Raw genomic sequence first — 11,680 nt, forward strand, 5'->3', positions numbered from 1 at the left:
TGGGTGTAGGACGCTGACCCCTGCTGCCCCCTCGCTACCCCACCAGACTGACCCCAGCCCACAGCAGGAAGGCCCTGCGGAATTCTCGCATCGTTAGCCAGAAGGATGACGTCCATGTCTGTATCATGTGCTTGCGTGCCATCATGAACTACCAGGTTGGTCAGTGAGCACGAGGGCATGGGGGCACCCAGGGCGCTGGGCCTGTCCTCGCTGGGGGCTGCCTGAGCTGCTGGGGTTCAGGGACCAGGTGTGCCCCGACCCTGTTCCCCCCTGGAGAACCCTGTGGATGGGAGCTGTTGAGGGTCTTGAGGCTGAGCAGGTCTTGAGGGCAAGCCCAGATTTCTGCCCCCTCCTAGTGAGATCTTCTAGAGTGACTGGGGAGCATGGGTATGCCTCATGTGGGGACCTAGGCACAGCCACCAAGGAAGGCTGGACACAGGGCCCTCAGGGAGCGAAGCTCAGGGTTATTTTGTTTGGAGGAGTGGCTGGTGAGGCCAGTTCTCCTTTACTTAGCAGGCCTTTGAGGGCTCACTGTGTCCACAGTGCTGACTCCTAACACTGGCTTTTGCATAGTCATTTAAAAAGAGGGGCCAGGCTTTGGCAGCCACAGAAAAGGCTGTGGTTGGATATAAAGAACTTCCTAAGCTTGAGAGCAGTTAGGGACCAGAATGCAATGGCCACTGACGGTTGCCTGAGGTGCCGGATAGGACAGTGTTGGCAGTCCTGGGGGTCTGCCTGGAGGGGTTGACCTTTCTTCTCTCCCTAGTCTGGCTTCAGCCTTGTGATGACCCACCCAGCCTGTGTCAATGAGATTGCTCTGAGCCTCAACAACAAGAACCCCAGGTGAGGTCCAGGCCCCTAGAGTTTCTCCATATCTGGATTCTCCTGCCCCTGGCTCCTGGCCTGCTCTGTTGCCCAGTTCTCAGGACTCCTGCCCAGACTCCTTCCGCTCCAACTCCCCCGCCAGCTCCCCTGCCCTCCCCCAGCCAGGTCCACATCCACCCTTGCTGTGGGGCCCGCCTTCGAGGGCTAGACTGCCCCTTCTCTCCCCAGAACCAAGGCTCTGGTGCTGGAGCTGCTGGCGGCTGTGTGCCTGGTGCGAGGAGGGCATGACATCATCCTTGCGGCCTTCGACAACTTCAAGGAGGTATGCACCCCCCGCCCCCAACACGCCCTTGTTCTCTAGTGCTGCCCAGAGTCCTGTTGCTGGTAGCTGTGGCCTCTGCTGGGGGCAGCTGGGAGTGCTGGGTGGGCATTTGGGGCACACAGGGTGGGGACAATTTGGGCTTGAAAGGGAAGGTGCCAGGTCATGTTGGGGAGCTGTCTAGGGCAACAGGGACAGCTGTGGTGAACCTTGGACCCTCAGCCTTGGCAGATCCAAAGTGGATTTGGTCTACATACCTCAGAGTTGCGTGCATACACCTTTATGACTCTGGAGAGAATATGATGCATAAAGCAGGATATGGTCATTTGTTCCTTTAAGGAATATTTATTGAGTGCCTACTATGTGTCAGGCACAAAGTGGGCACTTGGGGCACATCAGTGACCCAAAGAAACCAAGAAGGCAGGGGAAGACATCATGAACAGTATAATGAATGAGCAAATTACCTAAGGCGTTAGAAAATGATAAATGCTCCGAGGAAAAAGTCAAGGACGCTGGAGGGACAGGAGGAATGGGTTGCAGGGTGGTCAGGGAAGCCTTGTCGAGATGGTGAAGTGTGAGCAAAGCTGTGAGAGAAGTGAGAGACTTGGTGTGGTGGTGGCCTCGAGTAAGAGCAACCGGGCAGCAGGTGCAAAGGCCCTGAGGTGGGAATGTGCCAGGACACCAGCGTGGCCAGGGTGGAGTAAGCAAAGGGAGGGCTGGGGAAGATGGAGAGGGACGGGGGAGGTTTTTGAGCAGAAGAGCGACATGGCCTGACTTAGATCTAATGTGGGAAGAACCTGTAGAAGCACAAGGGTGGCAGCTGGAAAAAGGCTTAGGCGGTGTGTCACTGGGGCCCTAATGACAGCCATTCTCCCCACCTAGGTGTGTGGGGAGCAGCACCGCTTTGAAAAGCTGATGGAATATTTCCAGAAAGAGGACAGCAACATTGACTTCATGGTGAGCTCGGGAGCCCAGGCTGGGCCCAACCATCCTCAGTGTGAGGAGTGGCCGGGGGCCCTGGGCATCTGGGATCTGGGCTCTGTTCCTGCAAAGTATGAGGACTGAGAGATTGGTGGGAAGGGGAAGCTGGAGGGAGGGCGTGTGGTGTGTAGGGGGGAAATAGGGGTAGGGATAGCGGAATGAGAAATGGGGAAAAGGAGAGAGACTTGGGAATAAATGGAGCGGGGTGGTGGTGGAAGGCACTGAGCCCCCCCCACCCAGAGGATCACAGACCAATCTGCTCCTGTTCCCCGCTCCCCAGGTGGCCTGCATGCAATTCATCAACATCGTGGTCCACTCTGTGGAGAACATGAACTTTCGTGTCTTCCTGCAATATGAGTTCACCCACCTGGGCTTGGACTTGTACTTGGAGGTGAGCCCTACATCCTCCCGCCCCTCTAGGACTTAACTACTTGCCAAATGCAGAGTACGGCTCTGTGGTCAGCAGCATGGGCGTTGAGGTCAGGTAGATCTGGGTTCAAATCCTGACTCTTTTACTTTCAAGCCCATGTGACTTTGGATAGGTCTCTTCTTCTCTCTAAGTCCCAGCTTTCCCACCTGTAAAACAGGAGAATGATAAAGATGATAATGACTCTAAATAAAATGAGCCATAACATTTTCTGCCACCTAATAGGTACACGGTCCATGGAGCTATTATTGCAGCCACTGGAAGGGTTCTAGGTGGCCCTGGGTCTGGCTCTGGGAGGATCAGCCTCAGCCAGGCTCTGACTCACGCACATAATGGAGAGCACAGGGACAGTGGGCTCTATTGGGATCTGGCTCATGCTGGATGGGTCCGGCTCATGGAGGAGTTCCTTGTAGAGGGCCTTGATGCTCCCGGGTCCAGCCTGCATAGGGAAGCTGTGGCTTTCCTGATTCCTTTGGGAGGCTGCTTGGAGGAGTGGGACTTTGGGATTGGATTTTTATCTTTTTAAAAGTTATTTATTTTGAGAGAGAGAGCAAGCGCATGTGCATGCATATGAGGGGAGAGTCAGAGAGAGAGGGAGAGAATCCTGCGCTGTCACATCAGAGCCCGACGACGGGCTGACGATGATCATGAGATTGTGACCTGAGCCAAAATCAAGGGTCAGACACTTAACCAACTGAGCCACCCAGGCCCCCCTGGGATTGGAGTTTTAAAAAGCCGGGATTAACAAAAGGTGAAGGGCAGCCTGGGGTGATATATCCATCAATGGAATATTATTCAGCCATAAAAACGAATAAGATATGGTACATGCTACCTCATGGATGGACCTTGAAAGCATTATGCTAAGTCAAAGATGCCAAGACACAGAAGCCCAAATACTGTGTGATTCCTTTATATGAATGTCCAGAATAGGAAAGTCCACAGAGGCAGAAGATAGATTGGCAGTTGCCAGGGGTTGGGGAGGACATAACAGGGACTGACTTCTAAGAGGTACAGGGGTTCTTTTCAGGGCGATGGGAATGTTCTGGAATGAGACAGTGGTGATGGTTGCATAATCTTGTGAATATACTAAATGCTATTGAATCATCTGCTTTAAAATAATGAATTTTCTGGTATGTGAATTATATCTCAATAAAACAAAAAGCAATCTGGGGCTCAAGCCCCTTCCCCTGGGCTCTAGTGGTGATGGGGGGGTACTGGTAAGACCCCTCACAGTGGGCTTCACCCTGGTCCTTCTGTCTGGGGGACAGAGGCTTCGGCTCACGGAGAGTGACAAGCTGCAGGTGCAGATTCAGGCATACTTGGACAATGTGTTTGATGTGGGTGCACTGCTGGAGGACACTGAGACCAAGAATGCTGTGCTGGAGCACATGGAAGAGCTGCAGGAGCAGGTGGCCCAGGTGAGAGGTGCTCCTGAACTTGGCCTGGCACATGGTAGGCCCCCAGGGCCTCCCACTGGCACCAGGCACTGGTCCTCAAACACTGGTTCTAGGTGTGAAGGAGGGGGCTAGCTGTCTGCCTGGTTCCTGACTTTGACCTGAATCCTGGTCTTGAATCCTTGGGTGTCTTTCTCAGTGAGCGTTCACTGGCTTCCTACGCTGCTGGACCTCTGAGGAAGGCAGGCCCCTCCTCTCCCTGTGCTCAGAGCCCACACCCTGGCTTGGGTGGAACTAGGTGCATGCCCCCGCCCCCAGTCCAGTCTCCTCTCCACTCACCTCCTTCCTCAGTGGCACCTTGGTTTCTCCTCCTGAGAGAACGTTAGTGTCCTCAGTGCCTCACCTACTTGGGTTCAAGTGCCAGGCTCAGCCCACCTGCCAGGCACCCTGCGCTAAGCACATCCGGAAGCCTCCCCCAGCCCTTCAGGCAGGCATGCCTGCTGCCGCCCCCTCACCGGCGGTACCAGTGCCCAGCGGCGGGTGGGAGCTCACCATGTGCTGTGCCACAGCTGACAGAAAAGCTTCGGGACGCGGAGAACGAATCCATGGCCAAGATTGCCGAACTGGAAAAGCAGCTAAGCCAGGCTCGAAAGGAGTTGGAGACCCTGCGGGTGAGGCTGGGGGCGAAGGGGGCCGGGCCAGGGGCAGGCTGGGCTCCCACAAACTGATCCATTGGGGCTTCTAGGCTTGACACTTCCCTCTACCCCAGCAAGAGGGTGGGGGCTATGTGCCAGGCCTGCCGGTGGGCACTGACCCTTCTCCCGGGGCTCACAGGAGCGCTTCAGCGAGTCGACCCCCATGGGCGCCTCTAGGCGTCCCCCTGAGCCTGAGAAAGTGCCTACCCCCGTCCCTGCGCGGCCTTCGGCCCTAGAGCTGAAGGTGGAGGAGCTGGAAGAGAAGGGGTTAATCCGTATCCTGCGGGGGCCCGGGGATGCTGTCTCCATCGAGATCCTCCCTGTCGCTGTGGCAACTCCAAGCGGCAGTGACGCCCTGACTCCGGGAGTGCCCACCAGCTCACCCAGCCCAGGTGCGCAGAAGCTGCAAGCTGGGGCGGGTGGGCAGGGGGGAACCAGGGTCTGGAAGGGGAGCCTGGGGACATCTCCGGCCAGGACAGTTGCGAGAGGTAGGTTTGGGTTGTAGGCGTGGCTCAGGTGGATGCCAGATGGCGGACGTGGGCCCAGTGCGCATGCGCTTGCGTAGGGAGGGGAGGCGGAGGCCAGACCACCCCTGACACCCCTTCCCCCCATTTTTGGTTCTCTGTTCTCTTTAGGCTCAGATCTCCCACCTGTGGGAGAGCCAGAGCTGGTTGCCGTAGCANGGCCAGTACCTCCGCCACCCCCGCCGCCTCCAGGAGGTCCCTCTGATGCTCCAGAGATGGGCCCAGGTGAGTGGACCACCCAGGGCTGGGGGGAGCCGTGCCCAGGACCCTCTGTTTGGGGGCCTTCTGTTGCCTTCTGCCTGTCTCGTCTGGCCTCTCTGGGCCCTGGGTCCCGCCAACCACCCCACTCTCACCTCCCTATGCTTCACTACTCTCCCTGTCCCAGGAGTGAAAACCAAGAAACCCATACAGACCAAGTTCAGAATGCCACTCTTAAACTGGGTGGCCCTGAAACCCAGCCAGATCACGGGCACTGTCTTCACTGAGCTCAATGATGAGAAGGTGCTGCAGGTGAGTATGGCCCTTCCTTGCTTCCAGTGTGGGCACCAGAGGAGGAGGGGGCTTGCGTGGATCATCTCCTCCATCCCACTGGACAGATGAGGGTGTGGAGGCCCAGGGATGCATGTTAGGCTAACCTGGTTTAGTATATTGGATAGGCAGTGTATCCTGACTCCCCAGGAAGCTTTCCCTTTCCTCCCCAGAGAGAGGGAGAGTGTGAGTGGGGGAGGGGCAGAGAGAGAGGAAGACAGAGGATCAGAAGCTGGTTCTGCGCTAACAGCAGAGGGCCGGATGTAGTGCTCTTGGGGCTCTTGGCGCTCGAACTCATGAACTGAACGTGTCTGATGCTTAACCGACTGAGCCACCCAGGCCCCCCCCTTGTGTCTCTCTCCTTTTCAGCTTCTCTCCCACCACCTCCACAGATAATCAGGGCTTCAGGCTTTCTCATTCTACTTTTAGTTTTCCAAAAGGGATGTGTTTTCTTGCTTCCAGGTTATTATCATACTGTTCCTTCTGCCTGGAGTGCCCTTCCCTTCCCGCTTTTTTATCCCTGGCCAATTCAGCTCTTCCTTCGGCTGTAGTGGCTTGGAGTCTGGGTCCCCTGGGTTGGTTGGGTGCAGCTCTTCCTCCTCGGTGCTGTCTGTACTTCCCCTGAATCCCCCATCAGGGCCTGTGTGGTCAAGCTGGGTTACTGGTTTTTTTCTCTGCGGGTTGTGTGGTTAGGGTTGGATAGATGGTTCAGCCAGGAATATATCAGACCCCAGCCCACCCGGCTCCAGCTCTTCTCCTTGCACCCTCAGGAGCTAGACATGAGTGACTTTGAGGAACAATTCAAGACTAAGTCCCAAGGTCCTAGCCTAGACCTCAGTGCTCTCAAGTGTAAGGCAGCCCAGAAGGCCCCCAGCAAGGCCACCCTCATCGAGGCCAACCGGGCCAAGAACCTAGCCATCACCTTGCGCAAGGGCAACCTGGGGGCTGATCGCATCTGCCAGGCCATCGAGACGTGAGTACTTCTGCCCTGGAATTGTGGGTAGCCCAGCCCCTCTACTAACGCAGGATCATTGAGGACCTAGTAAAAGAGTCCCAGCTATGGGACGGAGCCCATCAAACTTCCTGCTAACGGGGCTCAGGGAGTAAGGCTGGGAAACTTGTTCCCATTTTCAGGCTGAGAAAACAGGCCATGCTGTGAGTCCACGCCCAGACTGAGATGTTCCCATTTCCTCCCTGCCTCCTTGCCCAGCTACGGGCACTTAGGCGCAGCCATTTACAGCTGGGCATCTGCCACTGACCTATGATAGGGACCGAAGGCTTCCCAGCTCTGAACTTCCCTTAACACCTACCTCCTGGTAGCTCAAGCTGTTGACAAATAGTGAATACTTTAGTTCATTTATTCAATTGAGGCAATGGGAGGGGGGTAGTCCTGACTCAAGAACTGGTGGGTATAGAGTGATAACTACCTTGCCTTCCACCAGGTACGACCTACAGGCCCTTGGCCTGGACTTCCTGGAGTTGCTGACCCGCTTCCTGCCCACCGAGTATGAGCGTAGCCTCATTGCCCGCTTTGAGCGGGAGCAGCGACCCATGGAGGAGCTGTCGGAGGAGGATCGCTTCATGCTTCGCTTCAGCCGCATCCCGCGCCTGCAGGAGCGCATGGCCACGCTCACCTTCCTGGGCAACTTTCCGGAGACCGTGCAGCTGCTCATGCCGGTGTGGGCGGGGCAGGCAGAGCGGTGTGGGCAGGGCAGGGGGTGTGGGCGGGGCAGGCAGGACAGGTGGGGGCACTGCGTTCTGGGTTGGGGATGCGGAGTGGGGGGCTGCTGCCNTGCAGCCTCAATGTCCATCAAGTCCTCTGACAAACTCCGCCAGATCCTGGAGGTGAGAGCCCAGGGCAGGGGTCTGGGAAGCGGGGCCCACCCATGGCCTGTTCTGGGTCGTGTGAGAGGGAGACCAGGGCCTTGCTCTGTCTGCACCCTTGGGATGTAACAGTTATGTTCCCAACTCTTACATAGAAAAAGAAAAAAGCTAAGGCAGGGGCAGAGGCCCTGTCTACAACACCTTAGACTCCTCCTAAGGGTGGAGCCCCCTCTGGGGGTTACCTTGGGATTAGCAGAGTGCCCACACATGCTTAGTGGAGTCTCAGGGAACCAGGAGAAATGGCTGTTAGAAGGACGGAGGTACATGGGGCGCCTGGGTGGCTCAGTCGGTTGAGCGTCTGACTTCGGCTCAGGTCATGATCTCACGGTTCGTGGGTTCGAGCCCCGCGTTGGGCTCTGTGCTGACAGCCAGCTCAGAGCCTGGAGCCTGTTTCAGATTCTGTCCCTCTCCTGCTCATGCTGTCTCTCTCTCTCTCTCAGAAATAAATAAAACGCTTAAAAAAAAAAAAAAAAGAATGAGGTACCACCGCCTTGTGCAGGACAAAATTGGGTATGCCAAGAGGCACCTGGCTGGTTCAGCCGATTGAGCATGTGACCTTTTTTTTTTAAGTTTATTTATTATTTAAGAAATCTCAACACTGAACATGGGGCTCAAACTCATGCCCCTGAGATCAAGAGTCACATGCTTCTCTGACTGAGGCTGCTAGGTGCCCCAAGCATGTGACTCTTGTTCTGGGGGTTGTGAGTTCGAACCCCACGTTGGATGTAGAGATTACTTAAAAATAAAATCTTTAAGGGGCACCTGGGTGGCTCAGCCGGTTACGCGACCGACTTTCGGTTTTGGCTCAGGTCATGATCTCACGGTTTGTGAGTTCAAGCCCTGCCTCGGGCTCTTTGCTGACAGTGCTGAGTCTGCTTAGGATTTCTCTCTCCCTGTTTCTCTCTGCCCCTCCCCGGCTTACTCTTCCCCTCTCTCTCTCAATAAATAAACATAATAAAATAAAATAAAATCTTAATGCCAGACATATACACACGCATGTACATATATCATGGACCTGAGGGGGCCATGCAGGAGTGCAGTGGGGGCTGAGTGTGTGGGGCTTGCTTTTCGCCACATTTTCTTGTGCAGTTTATACTCGAGGGGGTTTCCTCAGCCCCAGCACCCTCCTGAACTCTCCCCCTCCTGCCTTTCCCAGATTGTCCTGGCCTTTGGCAACTACATGAACAGCAGTAAGCGTGGAGCAGCCTATGGCTTCCGGCTCCAGAGTCTGGATGTGGTGAGGGGCACAAGGAGGGGTTCCCTGGCACGGGGGGGTAGGGGGACAGCAGGTGGCCTGTGGCTTACAACAGGTCTTCACGCAGCTGCTGGAGATGAAGTCCACTGATCGCAAGCAGACGCTGCTGCACTACCTTGTGAAGGTCATTGCTGAGAAGTACCCACAGCTCACAGGCTTCCACAGTGACCTGCACTTCCTGGACAAGGCAGGCTCAGGTATGGGTGCGGGTACCCCGTTCCCCTTGGGTGGGGGCAGGGGCTCAGGCCTGGGGACTGATACGGGTTGAGAGAAAGTGAGGGGACCACAGAGTGTAATTAGACAGGAATGCTGCCTCTCTGATTCCCTGCCTCTGTACTGCCCGCCCCTCCCCCACGCAGTATCCCTGGACAGCGTCCTGGGGGACGTGCGCTCCCTACAGCGAGGCCTGGAGTTGACCCAGAGAGAGTTTGTGCGGCAGGATGACTGCACGGTGCTCAAAGAGTTCCTGAGGACCAACTCACCCACCATGGATAAGCTGTTGGCAGACAGCAAGACAGCTCAGGTGGGCGGGGCTGGCCTAGCCCTGGACGTGAGGCTGGGGGTTTGCGGAATAAAGGCCTGGAGGGGCATGGCCACAGCAGTGGGGGATGGGGCTGGATGGCCCACCTGCTTGGAGGAGCAGAGATGAAGTGGCCAGTGTCTTAAAGGGGCACAGAGGCTGTAGGGGCTGGTGCTGGTGGGCCTGACAGACAGGCTGTGCCCACAGGAAGCCTACGAGTCTGTGGTGGAGTACTTCGGAGAGAACCCCAAGACCACCTCCCCCTCCATGTTCTTTTCCCTTTTCAGCCGCTTCATCAAGGCCTACAAGGTATGTGTGTCTGGCGGGAGGGCTGGAACCCCCGCGGGGCATTGCGGCCTCTCCACATGGCAGCGGGAAGGGTAGGGGATGCTTCTGGGGGGGGGGGTGGGATAGGACTCCTCTCATGGAACCCCCCCTTGGCCCCTCAGAAAGCCGAGCAGGAGGTGGAACAGTGGAAGAAAGAAGCAGCAGCCCAGGAGGCAGGCGCTGACGCCCCAGGCAGAGGGGAAGTCCCAGCACCCAAGGTAGGTAGCTGTGCCTGAACTTGGCACTTGCTTGCAGGGATCCTCACCCCCAAAGATCTGGCCCTCTTCCTACTCTCATTTCTAGGAACAGACCCTGCCCAAGGTGAGCACGGTACCCCGGTAGCCTGGGATGGGAATGGGTTCCTTCTGCTTGAGCCAGTTGTCCGCGCTGTGCAGGGACCAGGAAGACAGATGCTCTAGCATTTGGTGGCACAGGGAGAGGGGCTCCTGGAGCTGGAGCTATACATGTTCCATTACGCCCCCGCTCCCCCCCACCCCCCACAGTCGCNCTCTGAGCTGAAGCGGAAGCAGCAGAAGGAGCCACTTATCTATGAGAGTGACCGTGATGGGGCCATTGAAGATATCATCACAGGTGAGGGTTTGGCTGGGCCTGTACTGTCCCTCTGTCCATCTAGTGCTGTCCTCCACCCCCTCTACCCCACCCTAGGGGTCTGGCTGCCTTACTGCCTCTTGCTACTTTTTCTGTCTTTTTTCTTTTTTCCTTTCTCTCCCTCCTCCTCCCTCCCAACCTTCAGTGCTCAAGACGGTGCCCTTCACGGCCCGCACCGGCAAGCGGACGTCCAGGCTCCTCTGTGAGGCCAGCCTGGGAGAAGAGATTCCCCTCTAGCCCCCAGGTACCTGGGTAGCCAGGCCTCTGATCCCAGAGGCTGCCCACAGCCCTGGGGGCCCTTGGGGGACTGGGTCATGCTGTCCTCCCTTGGGCCACGCATGGCTGGGAGGTGTTGGGGTGAGGTCTGGTAAACGTGAACAGGTCCCTCCCTACGTGCACACAACCTGGGTCCCTAGAGCTGGGACCCTAGCCCCGTGCAGCCTTCTGAAGGGTAAACATCTCTTCTCTTGGCTGCCAGATCTGCGGAACCAGCCCTACATCCGCGCAGACACAGGCCGTAGAAGTGCTCGCCGGCGCCCCCCAGGACCCCCCCTGCAGGTCACCTCGGACCTCTCGCTGTAACTGCTATTTCAGCAGATGGACTCATGTGGGGGATGTGGGGGGCAAGCCGGGGGTCAAGGAAGGTGGTCCTCAGCTCGGCTGGGCCGGGCAGCCCCCTCTGCGGCTGTGATGAGCCCACCTCAAGTGGTAGGGCACGCGGGGGCGTGGGGGGGCAGCATCACTGGTTCCTCCCCCAAATGCTGCTTGCGGCACCCCTCTTCCCCTAATAGCCATACTTAGCCTCAGCGGGAGCCTGGCCTGTAACTTATAAAGTGCAACCTCGCGTCCCACCCCCTGCTCCAGGAACTCTCCAAGGACCTTATTTTTATACAAGATTAATAAAGATGTTTACAGAAAGTCCTTGTCCACTCTGTGCCCGCCCCACCACACGCAGCCTTGTTTTTCTCCGCAAACGGTTTACTTGTACACGTTTTTCACAGCAGGTTTCTGCAAACAGGCTGGCGGAGGGGAGAAGGGCTGCTTCTGCACTAGAGTTGGGGGCGAGGGAGCCAACTTCAAGGGGTGCACGTGGTCTGGTGGCTGTCCCATGAACTCTGTGGGAGAGCAGAGGGGGCGTGCGGAGGGGTCAGGCCCGCAGCTTCCCTTAGAAACTGGATTAGCCCCACCTCAGTCTCCCTTTCTACCCGCTCAGTCCCATTTCTGCCAGTCCTGCCTCCTGGGTACCCTCTCCTTTTCCTTAGGCTCCGCCCATCCTTGGTCACGCCCCCTAGTGATCCTAGATTACTTCTCTATCAGCCTGGTCCGGGTTTCTTGGGAGTTCGGCTCACACTCTACGCCTGTCCTTCTCCACCCCGCTTGCCCCGCCCCTGC

The 11,680-nt window shown here is 57.0% G+C and overlaps 2 protein-coding genes across 2 annotated transcripts in view; one reads left to right on the forward strand and one right to left on the reverse strand.

Annotated features, from left to right (window-relative positions):
• The window catches only part of FMNL1 (formin like 1), a 25,850-nt gene extending 14,644 nt beyond the window's left edge, over positions 1 to 11,206 (forward strand). Inside the window, exons 9-28 of the mRNA XM_077747789.1 lie at positions 47 to 155; positions 767 to 843; positions 1,054 to 1,147; positions 2,027 to 2,101; positions 2,406 to 2,516; positions 3,821 to 3,970; positions 4,516 to 4,617; positions 4,781 to 5,033; positions 5,277 to 5,390; positions 5,551 to 5,675; positions 6,464 to 6,666; positions 7,136 to 7,395; positions 7,471 to 7,538; positions 8,734 to 8,814; positions 8,900 to 9,029; positions 9,192 to 9,355; positions 9,560 to 9,661; positions 9,802 to 9,897; positions 10,183 to 10,270; positions 10,767 to 11,206. Coding sequence (XP_077603915.1) covers positions 47 to 155; positions 767 to 843; positions 1,054 to 1,147; positions 2,027 to 2,101; positions 2,406 to 2,516; positions 3,821 to 3,970; positions 4,516 to 4,617; positions 4,781 to 5,033; positions 5,277 to 5,390; positions 5,551 to 5,675; positions 6,464 to 6,666; positions 7,136 to 7,395; positions 7,471 to 7,538; positions 8,734 to 8,814; positions 8,900 to 9,029; positions 9,192 to 9,355; positions 9,560 to 9,661; positions 9,802 to 9,897; positions 10,183 to 10,270; positions 10,767 to 10,870 — 2,506 coding nt within the window. The 3' untranslated portion in view covers positions 10,871 to 11,206. The remainder of the gene's footprint in view (positions 1 to 46; positions 156 to 766; positions 844 to 1,053; positions 1,148 to 2,026; positions 2,102 to 2,405; positions 2,517 to 3,820; positions 3,971 to 4,515; positions 4,618 to 4,780; positions 5,034 to 5,276; positions 5,391 to 5,550; positions 5,676 to 6,463; positions 6,667 to 7,135; positions 7,396 to 7,470; positions 7,539 to 8,733; positions 8,815 to 8,899; positions 9,030 to 9,191; positions 9,356 to 9,559; positions 9,662 to 9,801; positions 9,898 to 10,182; positions 10,271 to 10,766) is intronic.
• SPATA32 (spermatogenesis associated 32) overlaps positions 11,197 to 11,680 on the reverse strand; it is a 14,273-nt gene continuing 13,789 nt past the window's right edge. The window contains exon 13 of the mRNA XM_077747763.1: positions 11,197 to 11,403. Coding sequence (XP_077603889.1) covers positions 11,267 to 11,403 — 137 coding nt within the window. The 3' untranslated portion in view covers positions 11,197 to 11,266. The remainder of the gene's footprint in view (positions 11,404 to 11,680) is intronic.

The sequence above is a fragment of the Crocuta crocuta genome, unplaced genomic scaffold (genome assembly GCF_008692635.1).
Source record: "Crocuta crocuta isolate KB4526 unplaced genomic scaffold, BGI_CrCroc_1.0 scaffold289, whole genome shotgun sequence".
Taxonomy (NCBI): Eukaryota; Metazoa; Chordata; class Mammalia; order Carnivora; family Hyaenidae; genus Crocuta; species Crocuta crocuta.